Consider the following 21,440-nt stretch of genomic DNA (forward strand, 5'->3'; position numbering starts at 1 on the left):
GGGCCTAAATACATCCAAAATCACCCATTTATATGCCTTAAAGCGCGCCCTAATGTGCGCTTGTCAATATCATGTCTAATTGCGCTGCAAATGGTGGTTAAATTTGCAACTGCCAGTTCTAACTGTTGTAACCTCATTTGGTTGATGTCAGCCACACGACGAATCTCTTTTACTGATGCTATTAAAGAAACCTAAAGATCATCCTTACACTTGCTAGCTTCGTCTAACTTGCTGCTGTTCCTCATCGGAAAATTGTTAAATCTGATCCAGAAGATTGAAAGACATTTTTATATTTTTGATCAATGAACAATTTTTTTTTTCAAAACAATGAACATCAATATGTAATGCAATCGAATATTCTATAGTTTACAGATCATGCAAGCGCACTTTTACCTGCAAATTCTGCTAGTCGAGGCTAATGAATCAAGTTTTGATTGTTATTAGCTGCTTTTTAGATCTTCTGTATGTCTTCAATTTGGGCTATATAATGTAGATGGAAATATTTCTAAGGAGATCGATCAAGGCAAAAGAATGTACGTACAAACTAAACAAATGACAATTATTATCCAACAAGTGTTACAACATTTACGCATATATATACAAGCGAGACATTCAACATTGATTGAGATCAGCTAGTTTGGGAGGTATGCAATTCTGGTGAACTGGTGAAGGCCTCACGTTGTTTTTGTTGCACACATTGACTCACCTACCGTACGTGTAAGTATGTAACTTCATTGGTTATTGGCTTATCTACGTTTATATGCATATTGTAGAATTCAACTTGGCAGGACAGGAACAAGGCCAGCAGCCGGCTACTAAGGCCTGCTAGGATAAATATTAAGAAAGACATCAAGATTGAAATTTGACATGGCTGGAGATTAATATACTATGATAATAAGCCGGTGTTGTCTATAACAATTACACAAGATAGCTGTTATTTGACCTTTTGCTATAGCATTGACCAATGTATATGTGGAAAATTGGCTAGATATAATACGCAATACTCCTTATTAAGTTTCGTCACTATTCCTAAAGACTAAGGATGTGTTATGCTCTACTATTTCACATATTGCTTAAACTTTATAAATCATCCATTCATTTTATTACAAAGACGAGCTCATTTTTTCATTTTTATACGTTCTCAAAGCAGTGAAGATAGGTAGTGAAGATTTCTTTATTCACCAAGCAATATTCAGCTCATATTTTCATTTTCATACTTTTATCAACAGAATCATACTTCGTATCGTACTTTTCACATTCTTTCCAATAATGTGTGAGAAAGGCAAATATGACTTTTAATTTAGAGCCTTATCTACAGCAATGGGTTTTCCTCCTATTAACGCTGGTGGCTCAATTGAGTAAAATAGAAATGAGAAATAATACTTAAGTGGCTATATTTTTTGTCTATGTCCTCTCTTCTTTCAGACTTTTGCCTAATAACTTTATGTCATCTTTAGATTCACCAAATTCGTTAGTTTCCACACATTATTAGCTAGAATTATTTGTGGTGATTGAGGAGTAGTACGAGTGCCTTCAAATAGTCTCAATCAAGAAATCATAAACTACAAGCCATCACAAATTCACATAACCAAATGAACACCAATGATTGCTTCTCTATTGCCTCTACATGATGATACATAATTGCGTGATTTTTGGTCTTAAGGGTATGCACCAATTGTGAGAGTACAAGCACGCAATCAATCGATTATCTATTTTTGTGTTGATCTAATAATCTTTGATCCTACCATATAATCTAACTTAAATCTGAAGTAGTTATTGAGAGAAATTTGAACTCGAACAACCTAAAGTCAACTCAATTGGACCCACATATCACATTATTTTGTAATAATATTAAGGGGACATTTGGTTCGGAAAATGGAAACGGAGTGGAAAGGAAACAAATAAGAGGGGGAAAGGAATCATTTAGCTTTTTCATTTGTTTGGTTTAACCATGGAAAGGGTATTTGTTAAGAGGAGGGAAAGGGTATTTGTTACCCCAAATTTTTGAGAGATAACAAATGAGGGGTAACCAATACCCTTAGGTAATGGTAATAGTTACAATACTTTCAAACCAAACACACAATAACAATATCAATTTAATTGAATCCGTTTTCAAACCAAAAAAAATACACAAACCAAACGCCCTCTAAATTCTACATGTTTCTGATAGTTATTAAGCATTAGTGCATAACCCAAAATCTAACTCAAATTTGACCTATTGACCTAAATTGTCACCCTTAATCTATGTTTCAAGTCCAAATCGAATGGAAAATGAGGAATAAGTTGTGAAACGCATGCTAATCTTTTTTGTAATCAACGCTTTGAAATCAGCACTTTTAAAGGACCAAACTTTTAAGGAACCTATAATGTACATCGTAGATTTTGAGTGGGGCTTAAAACGAGTGGAAGCCTAACGTAGCAACAGTAATCGTATTCATTCACTCCCCTTATGTATGTAGTGGAATGAGTCAGCAAACAAACGCACACTCATTCCCACTCACAAAGTCACAACCATACATTTGATTTAGCCTTTCTAATTCAATGGTTCATTTTAGTTTCCCATATAACACCAATTTTTCATCTTTTTTGTGGAATCAGAAATTTTGATTTATTATTTTTTAACATGTATGTATTGGGCACATAGGACAAAAGAATTTAAGAATGTCATTTTTAAACTACATCATAATCTAAACTAGAGCTATCAAGTATCAAAATTGTGTTTGTATCACTTAATTAACAATCTCTTAACACTAACCTGACTCATTTAATGTGTCGACATTAATCTGATCCTTTTTAATTGTTAATCACTAGGGGTGTTGATCCATTTAACTTGTTATATATTTATTTTTTTGAAATCTTAAGTTCAACCTTTTTTTATTTTGTTGTATCAATAATTCATGTTTGGCGAGTAGTCTATTAAAAATTTGAAGGATTAACCCATATGGCCATATTATGCTAACTAAAGCACTTTTAGATTGTGTACGTGCTAAAATAATTCTTTTTTTTTTAATTTTTTTTTTATGGAGTTTATTATTAAATTTATGTACAAAGTAGATAATTATTTTTACTTATCGTTAAGTCGATTATCCTATACACATGATACGTAATATTCAAATCTGGAGTAATTTTTGAATAATAAAACAGTTAGAAACTCTTTACATACTCGTATTTGTAATTTCATCACTTTGAGTGAGTCACAAAGTAGAGTACAATTTTACTATGAGCTGTATAAATGAGGGATGAAGTTAGCAACCCGTAATTCCTTATTACAAATTAAAGTGACCTACTTTAATTTATATCCAACACCACTTTTCCAGCTTTCCATGCAAACATTTTTAGATTTTAGCTTGAGATGCCTTGCATGTTGTATCAACATTCAACATCAGAGTTTTGCAACGACATACATATTTTGTATGATTGAATTCACGAGGCCAAAGCAAGGAGAAATCTAAGAGTTTCACGTGTCATATGCTTGTTTCGTTCCAATTTATTTGCCATACATATGTACAACCGTCCAAAGATCCCCTATAACAAGACTTTATTTGGAATATTACAGAACTAATAATCAATTTTGGCTAATTAAACACAATCTTCTCATTTATACTAGGAGATTGTATGTACATACAACGAGGAAAAAGAGAGAATGAAAAATAAAATCACAATAAGTGTGATAAAAATATACAAGTATATATCATCTATTATAACAAACAAAAATATAACAAGAGTATGTATATATCATCATATTCGTATTCATCAAAGATGATTTTTATTAAGGTATACAACTATGTATGATTAGGAAAAGAAAGCTATTAATGCTCAGAAACATCAACTTTTGCAGTACAAGAAAGCATCCTACGGATCATAGGCAAGAAAGAAGCATAAGAAAATTCCTTTACCTTTCTATATATCACCATACTACTACCCTTATTATTTCTAATCATAACCTTGTAACTTTTGTCATTATAATCTCTTTTATAAACCAGAGTAACTCTGTCTTTAACCCTGCTTAAGCACTTCTTAGCCTTCTCAATATTCCCATAACTCTCTTTTTTCTCATCCGGCCTCGAAAACGTGTAGGCGGTTCTCAAGTACAACTGCCTGCATGATTTGCTATCAACCACCGTTACACCACCATTAGAATCCATCGGTTTCGAAAACCGGGAATTGGTTTTGGGTTTGGACATAGGATTGCTTGATATGCAGGTCGAGGAGGACATAGTGTATAAGTTGATTTGCTTCTCTTGGTAGGAATAATAGGAAAGTAGCACTATACAATAGATCTTGCTGGGGTGGGGAATTATGTTATGGGATGTATATGTTATGAATATTTATATGAAACATGTAATGTGACTTTGCTTTATTTTTATTTTTCATTTTTCATTTTTGAGCTTTTTAAGATTATGGTATTGGTATATTTAGGAGAGTGGACGTATTGCTTTGGAAGGTAGTAAGGTGTGGAACCCAAATTGCAAGGTGGATAAAAAGCTTTTATTTCTAACTTTTTTTTGCTCTTTGAAGGGACTCAAGAGTTGAACCTTTTTTTTTCAACCTTAGGTTAAGGTGTAACTTATATCATGGGCTACTTGTTACTTTGTTAGTTGTTTAACAGAATAAATTGACCCTCCATCTTATTTATTATTATCTAGGATAAGGACTCATGAAATTTCTTAGATTATTGTTAATTTGTTACTATGTTAAATATGAGGAAGTTGACAAGTTGAATTATCTTTGTAAAAGGGAGGAGGAAGCTAGTTTTAAGTGGTCTTCTAGTAAGCCAAGTTGTAAAATTTAGGAAAGGTAACAAAGGTGGTGTTGATTATTGTCTTATTTGTCTAGTAAGTGTGAATTGAATGCATAGTTTATTCTCTGTAAGATCAATTATTATAGACATTTTATATAAAGTTGGAGAAATATAAAGATACTTTGAAGAGAAAACGTGAGAGTAGACTCTTGAATCCACTCTAATAGATGGATGTATATTTCCTTTTCAAAAATATTTTTCAAACTCGAATAGAGAGAAGAGATTGAATGTTGTACACTTTGTATGATGATTCATTTTCCAAGTAGCAAAAGTGACTCTTTTCTTATGATGAGTTTTTTTCCCCTTTTGTTCCTACTTCTTCTGATTCATCCCTTCGATTGCATAAAGCATTTTATTTTTGTTAATCGTTAGATGCTTGATTTAGAGAAGAGAAAAAAAATAAAAAATTCTTCGAATTCAATGAGCTAAAATGCATGTCACCAGATCCAATAAACTCACAGGTTCCCTGCTGTAAAATGGTTTCTCCTCTTAATTAAACAACAGTTCAAAACTTTCATGCACACTAAAAACTACATTCTGAATGCCAAAAAGTTCAAAACTCAACAAATACATAAAAATAACATATCCTCATCAAACATTTTGGCTAACTAAACTGAAGGTTAAAGTTATCCGGAAAAAAAAAAAAAAAAAAAAAAAAAAAAAAAAAAAAAAAAAAAAAAACTGAAGGTTAAAGGTACAACATACATCAATGCTTCATAATCGCCCTCCAAACCGTCTCCCTCTTGTCTGATAAGACTCTAATGCTGTTATAAACTCTGATTCTCCGAATTCAGGCCACAGTGTTTTAGTAAAGTAGAGTTCAGAATAGGCAAGTTGCCAGAGCAAGAAGTTACTGACCCGAAGCTCACCACTTGTTCGAATGAGTAAATCAGGGCAAGGAGTACTCGTTATCTTAGTCTCTAGCTCCTGCTCGATAAGAGTTTCAGACACATCATTGGGCTCGATCAGCCCTTCTCTAACTTTTTTACTGATGTTTTGGCATGCTTGCACGATGTCGTTCTTCCCACTGTAACTAACAGCAAAAATTACATGTGTTTTGGTGTTGTCTTTCGTCGCTTCTTTTGTGTGTTCTATCACTCCTGTAAGGAGACAGGGAGCAAAGACGTGTCTCCAATTGTGGAGATTCTTATTCCTTGCCTGTTGATCTTTAAACATCAAAATCTTATGTGATAAGCTAAAATGCAATATGATGAATTGATACATGAAATTAAATGTCTGGATTTATTAATCAACTGAAAGACATATTATATCATAGAGTTGTATATTCATATTACAAAAGGTACTAACCTAATGATATTCTCGAGTTCATCCACCAACATCTTATGGAACCGCCACATCACAAACTCGATTTCTGCCTGCAACACATGTTTTTTGATGCTCAGTACACAATTAGCCTTAAAATGCTCGTGTTTGGAGTTTTAATCACTGCAAGTGAAGGAAATTTACTGTTTAAACATCTGGCAAGGAAGTCCAAGATTATGTTTTATGCACCATATCAGATCTTTAAAAGTCATAACAGAGTTTCTTTTTAATTATGTCTAGGAATTTTGTCAGCCAACATAAAAATTCATTTGATTTCTCTTAATCAAGTTTTTAGGACAATAGTTAGACAGGAGTAGCTTAAAAGATGTACAATATATGTCCATTATTAGAAAATTGTTGAAAGAGTTACTAGGTACCTTTTCAACACTAATCTACAAAGAAAGTAAAGTAGTACCTTTATTAGATTAGCAAATCCTTTCAGATGAAAATATGACGAAATAATTCAATCTTTCCATGATTTCGAAGCATAAATACACTATTGATACAAGCAACTATCCAAGTTCAAATCCCTGTTATTAAATAATTCAACCTTGTACCCTTTTGAGGCCCAAAATAAAGGTCAAAAACTCACAATTTTAGAAACACTGATTTCTAAAACAAGATATGAATTCAATTTAGTTCTTTTGTACACCTCATTTATACTTGTACAAGTTTTTCTTGTAACTTTGTAATGATGAATGATAGTTTAAGTATTCTTATGGTATTAGTCACTTTACTAACCTTAATGTTAAATATTATATGGTATGGAGTACTTTATACTTCTTATTAAGTTCAAAATTAAATACGCGCAAAGACACACTTTTTTATAATTGTATCATCATAATGTAGCATTGAAATATTGTATGAACATTTTAATGATAAAAATAAATATTGGATTAACATAATCAACAAAATGAATGAGAAAAGAAAAAGGGTAATAAAAAGAGAAAAGCACTAACTTTGGGTCGACGCCAATTTTCAGACGAAAACAAGAAAAAAGTGGCAACTTTGATACCCCATTTAGCACAGAGGCCCATTACTTGTAGCAAAGTCTTAAGCCCAGCATCATGCCCTGCATCAGATCCAAGTCCTCTTACCTCAGCCCATCTTCTATTCCCATCCAATATCAGCGCCACGTGTCCTGGCATCAACTCTCGCCGGAGACTCGCTGGGAGCTCCGTCGCCGGCGACTTTTCCGGTGAGATCTCAATATCTCCTCCAACTTTAGTGGCCGTGGCATTTTCGACTGTGGTGGATAAGTGGATGTGGGCCCCACGATTCGGAGTGGCCCGCCGAGAGAGTGATTAGCGAGGTAAGATTGGAGTTTAAGAGAGAGATTAAGAGCTGAGTTTGAAAGAGGAGATGAAGCTCTTGGGAGCAATATTCTTAAGAATGTCATTTTATTTCAATAATGAGTTGTAGTTTAAGGATCTGGTGCTTCAGCCTAATGCGCTATTCTAATTACATTAGTGATTAAGATCTAATGGTATTCATTTTAATATTATTCCTTATAAAAAATGAATGGCAATTTGATAGTCATATTAGTCAATCACTAGAGGCCTACTTAAGTCGTGTAATTTAAGGGTTCGCTCGCTTCTTTCAAAAACCTATACATTGTTGTTTACATGTTTGTTAGGTATATTCGTTTTTATTGTTTGACGAGAGGTATTCGTTAGAATGAATTGTATTCACTCCATATGAATGTAAGTTGGATAACGTGAGAATAAACTCTTAAATTTACTTTAAAGAGATGAGATATGTTTTCCTTTCAAAAATTCTAGCTAAACCCGAGTAGAGTGGTAGAGAGAAGAGATTGAATATCAAAAACTTGGTATGACAATTCAGTTTCGATGGATTTGAAGAAGGCTATTTAAGAGTGTAGAGCTATTCATACTTTATACACGATACTCCGACTATAAGATTTACAACAAAAGGGTATTAAAGTGACTAATATCATAGGAACACTTAAGCTATCATTTAACATTACAAAGTTACCAGAAAAACTTGTTTAAATAAGTTATGTAATTTTAAAAAATGTATGGAATAATTAAATCAGTCGAAATAGCTTTTAAAAAAAAGGCATGAAAAATAACGACCACAGTGGGAGTCGAACCCACGACCTTTTGATCCGAAGTCAAACGCGCTAATCCACTGCGCTATGCGGTCATTTCAGTTATTAAAGTGACTAATATCATAGGAATACTTAAGCTATCATTTAACATTACAAAGTTATCAGAAAAACTTGTTTAAACAAGTTATGTAATTTAAAAAAATGTATGGAATAATTAAATCAGTCGAAATAGCTTTTAAAAAAAGGCATGAAAAATAACGACCACAGTGGGAGTCGAACCCACGACCTTTTGATCCGAAGTCAAACGCGCTAATCCACTGCGCTATGCGGTCATTTCAGTTATTTCATACAACTTTAATAAAATAAAAGTAAATTAGGAACATTTTATAAAATAAAATGGAGATGCGGGGTATCGATCCCCGTACCTCTCGCATGCTAAGCGAGCGCTCTACCATCTGAGCTACATCCCCTAACTATTCATTACATTTCTGTTAAACCAAAATAAACATAATAATAATTTTATCCTTTTTTTTTAAAGGGAATATATTTAACCTTTTTACATCTACGTTGGCTACATAGAATGAATTATACAAATTCTCTCTAATTTATACTGGTATCGTATCTATTTCACAAATACTTACGTTTGATAGAGCTGAGATAGCCAAAAGTTAACTTTTAACCCCTAGTCTAGTTAAAAGTATATTCTTAACTTATTTACTTATATGTTTTTTTTATACAATATATATGTTAATAATATAGCTCAAAAATAATTATATTGGGGAGAGGGTTGTGTTTCTCATACTATGAAACTCTCAGGCTTACACTTATATCTCAACTTTGATATATTTTGTGATTTTTACATGATTTATTATTTTATATAAATGCAATAATATAGGAATGGCTTGATATGTTGATGTAAAAAAATAAAAAAAAAAACATATTATTATTGGCCTTTTTTTTCCGTAATATAAAGGTTCATTACAAAATAGTCAAATTCATATAAACTTTTCATTTTCATCCTTAAAATTCTCATCTCCATCATTTATTCCTAATTCTACGTGCTCCTCTGCCTTATCTTTGTCCCTTAATCCATCTTCCAAAGAACAAAATCCATTTTAGATCATCAAACCTCATGATACTCATAGTTTATCATTGTTGTTCGTTCATATCATAAACTTATTAATTAATTACCTTAAAAAAAGAACTTCTCCCACAAACAAACCATACATTAACAATAACTTTACAATACATGCAATACAATCATGGAGGAAACCATGGAAGCATCAATGAGAGTGATCATGTCATGGGATTACGAAACCTCCGATATATGCCCCAACACATCACTCTTTAACCATCATAGCCGCGAAGAAGTACTCGAATTCATGCGAGCCGTTAAAGACCTTCACGCAGCCCTCCAATACTTCTCCGGCGCCTCAAACTTCTCCTACCATTATCCTTCGCACAAGAAGATAGTCTCGTGTCAAAACTTGCTTCGTATAGCTAAAAAACGCTTGAGCACCGAATTTTTTTCGCTCCTTAAGGCCAATAGTAAGCATCACATTGCTTATTATTCCGTTGTTGAGGGGGGTCACTCTATATTCTCGTCGAGTGACCCCTCATCAGGGTGTAACAATAACAACAACAACAATGACTTAGCCGTTTTCACCGTGTCTAAAAATAATTATCATGAAGACTCGACCACGGAGGAGGCGTCAACTATGGCCGACCTTAAGTTGATCGCGGATTGCATGATGAGTGCCGGGTTTGGGAAGAAATGCCTTAAGATATATAAGCTTACGAGGCGGTCTTTCGTCGAGGATGCCCTACTTAAGCTAGGTGCACGTAAGTTGAAGAAATCACAAGTTCAGAAACTAGATTGGGAGACTATTGATGCTAAAATGACTAAATGGTTGAATTCTATAAAAATTTGTGTGAAAATATTTTCCCATGAGAAGAATCTTTGTGAACATCTCTTTTCTGCGTGTACCTTGCCATCCGTTACAGAATCATGTTTTTCGGATGTTTGTAAAGAGTCTGTCCTAATTTTACTTCGAATCCCTGGAAAACTTGCAAAACACGCAAAGAAATCTCCTGATAAAATCTTCAAGTTCCTAATCCTCTACGAGGGGATGTCCAAGAATACCTCGGAAATCGAAAAGATTTTCTCGTCAGAGTTCACCTCAGTTGTTCGATCACAACTGAGGTCCTCTATAGGACGAGTAACTGAAGCCGTGAAATCAATGGAAGCAGATTTTGAGGCACATGTGTATAAAGACTCCTCAAAGGGCGTAGTCTCTGAAGGTGGGATCCACCCCCTGACCAAATATGAAATGAACTACATGGTCAATCTTTCTAACCATGCCTCTGCATTGGATAAAGTTCTCGCAGATTATCCAGTAAGCCTGCAATCACCGTTACCAGAAAGTTATTTTGAAGGTGAAAAAATGTCGTCTCCCGTGGCATTACATTTTGCTTGGTTAATATTGATATTACTTGGTAAGCTAGATAGTAAGTCGGAGCTTTACAAAGATGCATCTCTTTCATACCTTTTCTTAGCAAATAATCTTCAATATGTTGTAACAAAAGTAAAGTCTACCAAACTATATAACGTGTTAGGGGAAAAATGGGTAAACAAACATTCCTCTAAAGTGGTACAATATGCTGCTAACTATGAAAGGATGGGGTGGGGTAGAGTGATATCTTCATTACCAAAAGATCTAACGGTGGAGATTTCTCTTGATAAAGTCAAAGAATGTTTTAAGAGATTTAATGTTGATTTTGAGGAGGAGTATCGTAAGCAGGTGGAATGGGTTGTACAGGATTCAAAACTAAGAGATGAGATGAAAAATTCAATTATTAGGAAAGTTGACGCGAGATATCGAAAGATGTATGATAAATATAAAGTGGTTTTAGCAAAGAGTAGGGAGAAAGGAAAAATAGATTCTGTAGTCAAATTTACCCCTGAAGATTTGGAAAATTACTTATTAGATTTATTGGATGGTTATGAAGAGGACGACGTTGTTTCACCTTCTATTGAAAGAGTTGAAATGACGTTACATGCTAGAAAAGAAAATCCAGTTCTTCAACGACGTAGTCGACGTCCTCTTCTTTTGGTCCGTCAGCATCATCATTAGTATTCACTTAATGGAGATTATCTGGTCTTTGTTTAGGTGACATTTTAAATTATAGTGTAATAATTATTATTTAAAAATACGATTTTTTAGTGATATATATATTGAAATCAGAATTTGAAGTTAATTGCACATGTTTTGTACAAGTAACTAATAGGCCAAGCATTTTTTCTAACCAAAATTATTGAATGCTACGTAATTATATTGTTAGTAATTAATCATACCATTTTTATGATCAATTGAATTGAAGTAGGCACTTGGCAATTCGTGCATGGATGATGTTTTGTGCATCTAATGGCATATCATACATATTTGATGATGGGTAAACATTTAGGTACAACCGATTAGCTTTGAATTTGTCTTAGCTGTAATATGTTGTGGCTTAAGTTTTAGTTACAGGTTTCTTAGGACTAAATATTTTATTAAGGATTGTAATTTGAGACAGAGGTAACATTAATTATGATGTCTCATATCATGGATAATATGGAGTATATAACCTGTATATATAAAACACAGTTCTTCCTTATCTCAATATTTTGCAAACTTTAAATACCTCACTTTGATTATATAAAATAAATTTAACGCAAAACATAATTGTGTGAGATCTTGTTATTTGCCTCAAACTAAAATTTCAAAATGTCAACTTCTTTATTATATTAGTATCCTCTTATTGAGAATACGACAAAGTAGTTAAATTTATGTATTAATGATAAAAGTAAAATATATAAATGTTGTATTAAGATATAGAGTAAGTACTCCAATTCCGTATCAAATTAGAAACCAGCTTCCATTAAAGTTCACCTGCAAAATAAAGTGTTCAGACTTCCTTATACTAGTTCTTGCAATCAAGAATTCATTGTTCTAATTAAAATTCACCTGACCAAAATTTGAAGACTGTCAAAGGGTAAAAAAAAAAATATAAATAATAAATACTTTGCTGTACTAATAATTAAATCATTAATTGCACACCTCCTTCTACCATAGATAACATTAAATGAACAATTTTTAGTGTACTAGTAAAACACGAATCAGGGAAAACCTACCATGCCAATGAAAGAGCTCTGTTAATAGTTGTTGCCTTTTCTTTAAATTTATTATTTTCCACTTTTCTGTATGTTAAACTTTATGTAACACTCTACAAATAGAACTTTCCTATCACTAGCTCGATCACTAACTTAGTAAATTATAATTGAAAATGATGTTAGTTTCATCACCAACTATGGCAAACTATGACTTTATTGTGATTTCATTATTTTTATATACGTGTAAAAGGTACTCCCTCCGGCTCCTCGTGTTCCCAGCCTTATTTTTTTGGTATATTCTATTTAGATTGTATCCGTATCTACATTATACACTACAAAGTATTAATAATTTTAAAAATTGCTATCACGCCTATCAGTTTACTCTCACATTCATTACAATTAATTTCATTATTATTGACAACATAAGAATCAATAGCCATTGGAGTATTAATATTCCACTTTAGATTTGTAATTGATTTGGACCTTGTTAGCTTAGTTCCGTCTAAGTCTAACTATGGGTTGGATGTGTAGGCAAACTTTTGTAGCAAAAGCATATATTTCTCGATCATTTACCATTTAATTTCGTTATGTCCCTTATATATTCGAATTGAATAATATAGGAAGCATGTTATATTCATCTAATTTATTAAATTTAAAATACACGGAGTATATTGATTTATACCAATAATGAATTTTGTTGATTTAAAAAGAGGTTATCGATCACTGTCCAAATGGATCAAGTTGTTCCAAAAAATTCTATTTTTATATACTTGTATATAAAATGCTCAAAATAAATTCTTGGATATATTCGTTCATTTGTCACATTATTTCTCTGCCGAGGATACAAATAAAGTCAAATTCATATATATATATTTTTTTTTTCTAACTTGCACTACATTATCTTCAATATTACTCCTTATAATATACTCCAAAACTCTTGGTCACTTTTGTATCCTTTTTTTCTTCCTTTTTATATTACTTCTTTACGCAAAACCCATTTTCGGAATTTTATAGATAGACGGTAGACCAAAATTTAAAAATAGTTGATCATTAAATTGATTCTTTCCCTAATAAAAGAATGGAATGTACTCCCAACTGTCACAAATATTTAAAACATTAATTTACAAGAAACTTCAAATTATCGGATAGAATTGAATCAATTGATAACAAATTTCTATAACAAAGCATATCCACTAATAGGAGTTAACATAGTACAAGTCACTTCATCTCCTTCTCTTCCATAGGATGTCCCAAATTTTAAATACAATATATCTTATAACTGTAATATAACGATATACCCCCTTGTAAGAATAGAATGAAATAATAATATAAAAATGGGACAAAAGATCTATGTACTAATAGTTGAAGTTAACCCAAAGGACAATTTTATTAATTTACACAATAAATTAATTGTAAATGTCGATATGAAGATTTTTTTTTTTTTTTTTTTGAAAGATCGATATGATGAATTTCAATACAAGTAGATAAATTGTCTATTTCAAAAAGTAAATAATTCCCCTAATTAATAATATTTATGGTTATTATAAAGCGTATCCGAGTTTGGATATCTTTAAAAGCAATGAGGCAAAGACAATGGCCATCAAAAAGAAATGAGGGTTTAAAGATGGTCCTTCTGTATGATACCTCAATAAAAAAAATAAAAGATAAATAAATTAATTACTCCATATATAAAGAAGAAGAAGAAATAAAGAAGGTCCCTACCTTTTGATGAGTCTTACTTGTATAAGTTATAATTAACTAGCTTCTTCTTCAATCACATGTCTGAACCTTCTTTTGTGACCTAATTCATGCACATAATTAGTTGGTAAAAGTTGGTTTGGCCAATTATATTTATTAGATTTCTAAGTTTACAAATCTTTAATTTAAATGCCTCCATCATTTCTTCTTAGCTTTACATCCCACAAAAAAATACAATTATTCTTTAGCTTCCTCTCAAACCAAAAATAATTTTTTTTTTTTTTCAAATATGGGATTCTTCATCTTACTACTTCTTTTCCCTTCTCTTTTTTTCCTCATCCATTTTCTAAAATGGGCACTTATTAAAAGACACCAAGATTGTTACATTTTAAGCTATGAATGCTTTAAACCGACAGATGATCGGAAAGTAAGTTCACAATTCTCCGGTGAAATCCTTGCCCGGAACAAAAACTTGGGCATTAATGAGTACAAGTTTCTTCTAAAGGCGGTCGTTAGCTCCGGCATTGGGGAGCAAACGTATGCCCCAAGAAACATCCTTAAGGGCAAAGAAGAATGTCCAACAATTAAAGATAGCCTAGAAGAAATGGACGAGTTTTTTCAAGATAGTGTCGAAAAACTCCTCTCTAAATCCAAAATTTCTCCTCAAGAAATCGACGTTTTAGTCGTAAATGTGTCGATGTTTGCGGCCGTACCATCCTTGGCCTCAAGAATAGTGAACCATTACAAAATGAGGGATGATGTTAAGGTGTACAACCTTAGTGGGATGGGGTGTAGTGCTAGCTTAATTTCAATAAGCATTGTTCAAAGTGTGTTTAAACACGAAAAAGAGCGTTACGCTTTGGTTGTCACATCGGAATCATTAAGCTCGAATTGGTACACGGGTAATGACCGATCCATGATATTGTCAAATTGTCTATTTAGGTCGGGTGGTAGCGCGATTCTCTTGACCAATAAATGGGGTTTAAGGAAGAAGGCTATGTTGAAGCTCAAATGTCTTGTACGGACACATCATGGGGGTAGAGATGACTCGTACGGATGTTGCATGCAAATGGAGGATTCCGTAGGGAGGCTAGGGTTTCACCTTAGCAAAAACCTTCCTAAATCCGCGGCTCGATGTTTGGTTGATAATCTTAAGGAGTTGGCCCCGAAGATCTTGCCAACTAAGGAAGTGGTTCGATTTGTGGTTGCTGTTATGGTCCGGAGATTTTTCTCTGGACCTAACAAGCAAGCAGGTATAGGTGCAGGGGAACGAAATAATAAACCAAGTATTAATTTTAGGACGGGAGTAGAACATTTTTGTATTCACACGGGTGGTAAAGCCGTTATAGACGGTTTAGGGGAGAATCTAAAGTTAAGTGAGTACGATCTCGAGCCAGCGAGGATGACCCTCCACCGGTTTGGGAACACGTCGGCGGGTAGCTTATGGTATGTTTTAGGGTACATGGAGTCCAAAAAGAGGCTCAAAAAGGGGGATAGGGTGTTGATGGTTAGCTTTGGGGCAGGGTTTAAGTGTAATAGTTGTCTGTGGGAAGTGGTGAGAGACTTAGATGGGTGTGACAATGTTTGGAAGGATTTTATTGAAGACTATCCTCCTAAGAGTTTGGCTAATCCTTACTTGGAGATGTTTGGTTGGATCCAAAATGAAGACACTAGTACTTTTCCAGAGGATTATGAAGAAAAAATGAATTATTACCAAGAAAAAATGAATTGAACAATATATATATATATATATATATATATATATATATATATATATATATATATATATATATATATATATATATATATATATTTATACCACCTTGGCCCTATATATATTTTTTATGTTCAAGGAAATGAAATTATTATTTATTCTTAATTTTTTTGGTAATTTTTTCATTTTTCATCATTATTCAATACCTATCAAAAACTATTGCCTAATTAAGGTATATACTTCAAAAAAAAATTGGGGGTGATACTAATTATATAAGGGCACTCAGCTACTCATTCGGCAATTTAATACTTCCCTTTTTTTCTTTTTTGAAATTAAAGGTAATAGTTGTTAAATTATTGTTATTTTTTTTTGGTTAGTTGATGTATTTTTCTCGTATTTATTTAATATAATAATGCTTCATAAATTCTGAAGCCTTTATAATTTTTTTTTATAATCTTTCATGTATAACTTTTTAGCTAGAGAATGAATGGAACATAATGAACTCCGTAATTCTTTTATTATATGGTACTTTATAAACTTTGTCATTGTGCACTTATAATTATTACATTATTAGTTATTTATTACTGAATGCCAATACAATAAATTGTGTTGCTTAATAAAGGTATACACCTTTAAGTACTGCACACAATGTCCTACGCTATATGGAAATGGATCATTTACTGTGGTTTAAATCATAACAGGCTGTACACCATTGTCATCTTCACAAAAAGTTGAAAAATTTCACGTACAATTATCTCAATATATTAACACACACATTGCACCAAAAAAATAAAATAAAATAACACATACACATGTAGGATATAGCATATGTTAAAATGTTACAATCAAATGCACAAGTTACAAACTCAAACAACTTTTCATTCAAAATCAATTGATAATAAAGAGAGAATAAGAGACAACTCCGGCCTCAATTACTTTATAAAGGTTTATGCCTTTTAATCTCATTTTCTACCGAGTTTAATTTTTCTCATGTATATTCGCATACGGCTAGAATGTAGTTATCATATAAAAATTATTTAATTATAATATTGTATGAGTTCACAATAAATCATTTAGTAGAACCCATTCAAAAGTATTAATTACTATATGCATTGATTGATTGAGTTCAAATTAGGTGGCCTGGTAAATTTTATAATTTAATTTGACTATATCTATTACTGACATGATGATAACTATGTACATAGGTAATTAATTACTTCGTACTTGTTAAAGTCACCCTATATATGTTAGTTTCATCAGTAACATGTCCCGGCCCTTTGAATAAGCCGATCACTTCTCCATGTACGAATTACGTTAGTAGTAAACTTGATAATACAATTCATTGGAAAAGTTTCAATCTAATTCAACATGTTTGAATTACTATCCATATTAAATGGCTATATCTTTATTATCCTCGAACAGTCTAGAAGCAACTATATATTGCTATAGTTTCTCATCTCTAGTCAAAATATTGTACTATTTGCTTGCATGCTTGTAGCTCAATAAATGTCCACTTCCAAACTCTTATCGATTAGAGTAGGTTTCCAAAAAGGAAAAAAGATAAATAAATATTCATTATGATGAAGTATTGTGTCATAGATCTTATAGATTAGGAGCTTAATGTGTATTAACTTATACTCGTAAGTAATAAGTGAGAAATATAGATGAAGTAGCAATTTAGGAGATATACAGTCCGTAAATATGACCGTGTACAATCAACAATTTTAATGGTTGAAAGTTCAAATTTCTAGGTTTCTAGCCAGCCGAGGGAATAATTTTACAAACGTTAAACTAGTTTAAGTCCATTGTCTTGATTGATTAACTTTTACTACCATCGATCTCATTCAAAAGAGTAAATAATTTTAATTAATAGCAGCAAATATATCGGTGATAGTATTATTAGTTTGGTATAGGTCGCTTTATAATACAACTGTAGAATGTGCTTTGGTATATTTATGGTAATGCAAAGCCACAAAAATAGTTATACCTTGAAATGGTTGGCTGCCCTGGCTAGCTGGTGATTAAGCTGGGTCAGAATGTTTATTCAATTAGATCCAACAATCTTTTGGAATTTCTTGGTTCAATCAATGCAGTAATTGCTAATTTAAGCAAGTTGGGTTTTATTATTCTTGTGTTATCTTGACCATGAGATTAAAAATTTGGGTTTGACTTTGTAGACAATGTCTTAAATCATCAGGCACAATCGTTTAATCCTAGATAATTTAAGCTATTAATATAGTGAGTAAGAATAATAAGGATACATGATGTGAGTAGGGGTGTACAAAAATTGGCCCGAACCTGAAACCGGACCTGAACCGACCTGAACCGGACCGGACCTAACCCGGACCTGTTGATTCAAGTCCGGTCCCGGTTCTTAAAAATCCAGGTTCCCGGTCCCGGTCCGGACCCGGTCCAAACCCGGGGTTTTCAGGTCCGGACCTGAAACCCGGGAAAATCGTAATTAAAAAAAAAAAAAAAAAAAAAAAAAAAAAAAAAAAGAAGAAGAAAACCAAACTCTGAAAAATTGAAACTGAGTTTTCGTGGACTTATTTGTATTTTCGGTGGACTCATTTGTATTTTTGGTGTTTGAGAATCGGGACTTTATAGACTTTATGTAGTTTTGTAATTGATAATTTTGGTTTGTATGTAATTATTAAATTATGCAACAGGTCTAAAAATCACAAAACAGGTCCATATGCAGGTCCATATGCAGGTCCAACAGGTTTTGTATTAAAAAAAACGAAAAAGACACAAAACAGGTCCATTCAGGTCCAAACCCGGACCGGACCTGATTTTTCAGGTCTGGCCCGGAACCGGACCTGTTAATTCAGGTCCGGTCCCCGGTCCTCATAATTACCCAATTCAGGTCCCCGGTCCAAACAGATCCGGTCCAGGTCCGGTCCGGTTTTGGACCGGTGTACACCCCTAGATGTGAGGTGGTGGTTATTAGAATTTCACGGACATCTCGCCCCACTTTGCAACAAAGCAGAGTAGGTACACGTCACTATATCAAAAATTATGGGCTTGTGTTAGGCTTTTTTCAATGAATAGCCTCACATCAACATGAGGCACAAAGAATCACTACCAACTGTACCCAAAATACTAGCCTCTTCTTTGCCTTTCTCTTTTTGTTGAAAAAATAGATAAAAGAAAAGAAAGTGAACAAGATTATAATATTGTTGATCTTAAAAAATAAAAACAATCCTTTACTAAAATACGAGTATGATTAAAACTTAGGATGCATACTCTTCATCTGAATTTCATTTATGTGAACTGATTTTAGTTGTAAATATGAAATTGGATAACTTTTATTAACACTAACTAAATTTTTTGAGTTTATTTTCATGAACTTACAATATCCAAATTTATGTGATTTTTTTTTCTTTGAATAAGTGGAATTATTAACATGAAATAGGCTAAACTAACATGAACTTATCTAATTTTTATATAAACTTATTGAACACTTATTTTAACGGTAAATTAAACGTTGCCATAATGATATTCCTTATTACTGTACAATCAATTTACCTAATTTTTACTTATTTAAATTTGTTAGATAATTTCATGTTAGTTTAGTCCATGTTATCTATGTGCTTAATAGTTGATACCTTGATTGCTGAACAGTTTGAGGATGTCTTGATTGTTGGGCATTAGTGGGCTTCATTAGGGCCAAAACAAAGTAAAAGTCCAATGTAAATAAAAATCTAAAGCCCAATTTTGCCACTTGATTATAGATTCGGGTATCGACTTTCATCGGCAAATAAAGTTGTGAAACCTTTCTGAATAAAACAGTTGTTAAACAATTAGGAGCCGTTTGGTTCGCGTAGGGAAATCGGAATGGAATGAACAAAGAAAATAAAAGAGAATGGAATGAAAAACCATTCCATGTGGTGTGTTGTTTGTTTTAAAAATATAAAGGGAATCACCTCCACCATAGCACCACCACCAACACCACCACAGCACCACCACCAACACCACCACACACGAATGTCGTTCTTCAATCGATTTTCTTACCATCTGAAAATTGTTCTTCAATTCGTTCTCCCTGAAAATTTCGTTCTTCAATCGTTTTCAATTCCCCGAAATCGATTTGTGAGTCCCTGAGATTCGTTTTCGCAAACCCTAAATCGTCTAGCCCCAAATTGGTTTCCATGGATCTTCATCTCTCATTTCTGGGTTAGGGCTTTCTTTGGGTTTCAAATTGGGGTTCCAAGAACAAGGAAGGTGGCCGGATGGGTGATCGGAGGAGGGGCATGGGTGGGGTTTCTGGGTAAGAGTTGGCGATTCTGGTGTTGCTGGGTGATTTTCGAGGGATGGGGGAGGTGCGACAACCTCCGATCCGGCAAGGAGTGAGGGAGGTGCAAATAGGGGCAATGAGTTCCGACGAGGGGTTGGGGAAGATTTTCGAGTGAGGTGCGAGCTAACCGAAGGTCGGCGAGTGGCGGAGAAGGGACGGCGATGTCCGGGGGAAAAGCGGTGAGGTGGCTGGGTGGTGGTTGTGCTGTGGGGGTAAGGTAGAAGGGTGGTGCCTGGTGTAGACACAGTGGTGTAATGCTGGCAAGGAAAGGGAATGGAAAAGGCTAGGAGGGTGGGGAATGAAGGGGTAAAGGGGATTGGAAAAGTGGCCTTACAAACAACAACAAAGGGAATGATTCCCGTTGATTCCTATTCCCTTTGTTGAATATCCCTAACTAAACGGCCCCTTAAACCCCAAACTTCTCCATTTCTCACTACGATCCATCTTAAACCCTAATTTCTGCTCTTTATCGTCGTTTTCCAGCAGCTATCATCTTCAATTTTCAGGTACTTTTTTTTAATTTTATTTTTGTTGATTAATTTGCAATAATCAGATGAATTGTGAATTTAATTTTTTGTGATAATTTTATAGTTTTGATTCATTTGGGTAATTTTCTTCGAATATGACATAATTTGTTGTTTATTGCCATTGGATTATGTTGAATTTGTGGAAGTTGTTTGATTATCTGATAAATTTTATTTGTGTATGATAAATTCTGCTATTGGTCATTCATCTATTGGAGAATTGCAATTTCATTGTTGCTGATAGATAATCTGATCTATGCTTTTGATTATGAATTGCAATTCCAGTGGAAGATTCTTTTGACGTTTTTCGCGTTTAGTCTATATTTGAACTCTAACCTTAATAATAGCGTTACTTAGCATGGAAGGAGTAATATATCGAACCAGTAGAATGAAATCGTATTGCGAATTGCTTGTAAATGTGAAAATTAGATAATACACCCGGGTGCACCATGCTCATGGTGCACCCGGGTAAACAAAAAAAGGCGGAAAGAACATATAGTGTTTGATAAAGAACATACCTATGTTTGACAAAGAACATACCTTTAATATGTTTTTTTTAGTGTGATCAGTGTGTTCTTTGAGTAAAATTATATGTTCTTTATATTATAACTTATGTTATTTAACATATGTTGATAAACATATATTTTTTTTGGGTTTAATAATACAAAGTATGTTCTTTGAATTTGGCGTGTATGTTCTTTAAGGTCGTAGTGACTCCCAAATTCTATTTTTTATTATCATATGTCATATTTAAATTACTTTTATTATCGTATATTCTTTGAGTTTGATTAGTGTGTTATTTAGGTATTAACTATATGTACTTTACAATATAAATTATGTTCTTTTAACATATGGTATT

The 21,440-nt window shown here is 33.2% G+C and overlaps 4 protein-coding genes and 3 non-coding genes across 7 annotated transcripts; 2 read left to right on the forward strand and 5 right to left on the reverse strand.

The window, feature by feature from the left end:
* Nucleotides 1-3,714: 3,714 nt before the first annotated feature.
* On the reverse strand, nt 3,715-7,519 carry LOC110688616 (dehydrodolichyl diphosphate synthase 2-like). The gene is made up of 3 exons (XM_021865380.1): nt 7,051-7,519; nt 6,110-6,177; nt 3,715-5,996 (listed from the first exon to the last, which is right to left on the reverse strand). The coding sequence occupies exons 1-3, from the start codon at nt 7,270-7,272 to the stop codon at nt 5,516-5,518; spliced, it is 771 nt and encodes a 256-aa protein (XP_021721072.1). The 5' UTR covers nt 7,273-7,519; the 3' UTR covers nt 3,715-5,515.
* On the reverse strand, nt 3,810-4,145 carry LOC110688615. The gene has a single exon (XM_021865378.1). The coding sequence runs from the start codon at nt 4,143-4,145 to the stop codon at nt 3,810-3,812; it is 336 nt and encodes a 111-aa protein (XP_021721070.1).
* A 697-nt stretch (nt 7,520-8,216) lies between the features above and the next one.
* On the reverse strand, nt 8,217-8,290 carry TRNAR-UCG. The gene has a single exon. It is a non-coding gene; the product is annotated as a tRNA-Arg (tRNA).
* Nucleotides 8,291-8,453: 163 nt separating this feature from the next.
* On the reverse strand, nt 8,454-8,527 carry TRNAR-UCG. The gene has a single exon. It is a non-coding gene; the product is annotated as a tRNA-Arg (tRNA).
* Nucleotides 8,528-8,592: 65 nt separating this feature from the next.
* On the reverse strand, nt 8,593-8,665 carry TRNAA-AGC. Its single transcript has one exon. It is a non-coding gene; the product is annotated as a tRNA-Ala (tRNA).
* A 792-nt stretch (nt 8,666-9,457) lies between these two features.
* LOC110688617 (exocyst complex component EXO70H1-like) lies at nt 9,458-11,329 on the forward strand. Its single transcript, XM_021865381.1, has one exon. It carries the CDS (start codon nt 9,458-9,460, stop codon nt 11,327-11,329), a length of 1,872 nt encoding a protein of 623 aa, XP_021721073.1.
* A 2,332-nt stretch (nt 11,330-13,661) lies between these two features.
* On the forward strand, nt 13,662-15,778 carry LOC110688492 (3-ketoacyl-CoA synthase 12-like). The gene has a single exon (XM_021865248.1). It carries the CDS (start codon nt 14,336-14,338, stop codon nt 15,776-15,778), a length of 1,443 nt encoding a protein of 480 aa, XP_021720940.1. The 5' UTR covers nt 13,662-14,335.
* The last annotated feature ends 5,662 nt before the right edge of the window (nt 15,779-21,440 follow it).

Source organism: Chenopodium quinoa, unplaced genomic scaffold (genome assembly GCF_001683475.1).
Source record: "Chenopodium quinoa cultivar QQ74 unplaced genomic scaffold, ASM168347v1, whole genome shotgun sequence".
NCBI lineage: Eukaryota > Viridiplantae > Streptophyta > Magnoliopsida > Caryophyllales > Amaranthaceae > Chenopodium > Chenopodium quinoa.

Excerpts from the sequence above, each read along its gene's own strand:
- LOC110688615 (XM_021865378.1), bottom strand. The coding sequence starts at position 4,145 with ATGGATTCTAATGGTGGTGTAACGGTGGTTGATAGCAAATCATGCAGG.
- LOC110688492 (XM_021865248.1), top strand. The coding sequence starts at position 14,336 with ATGGGATTCTTCATCTTACTACTTCTTTTCCCTTCTCTTTTTTTCCTC.
- LOC110688616 (XM_021865380.1), bottom strand. The coding sequence starts at position 7,272 with ATGCCAGGACACGTGGCGCTGATATTGGATGGGAATAGAAGATGGGCT. Across the intron at positions 6,178-7,050 it reads TCTTTTTATTACCCTTTTTC|GCAGAAATCGAGTTTGTGAT; the intron begins TTTTCTCATTCA and ends CATGTGTTGCAG. Across the intron at positions 5,997-6,109 it reads GAACTCGAGAATATCATTAG|CTTATCACATAAGATTTTGA; the intron begins GTTAGTACCTTT and ends ATTGCATTTTAG.
- LOC110688617 (XM_021865381.1), top strand. The coding sequence starts at position 9,458 with ATGGAGGAAACCATGGAAGCATCAATGAGAGTGATCATGTCATGGGAT.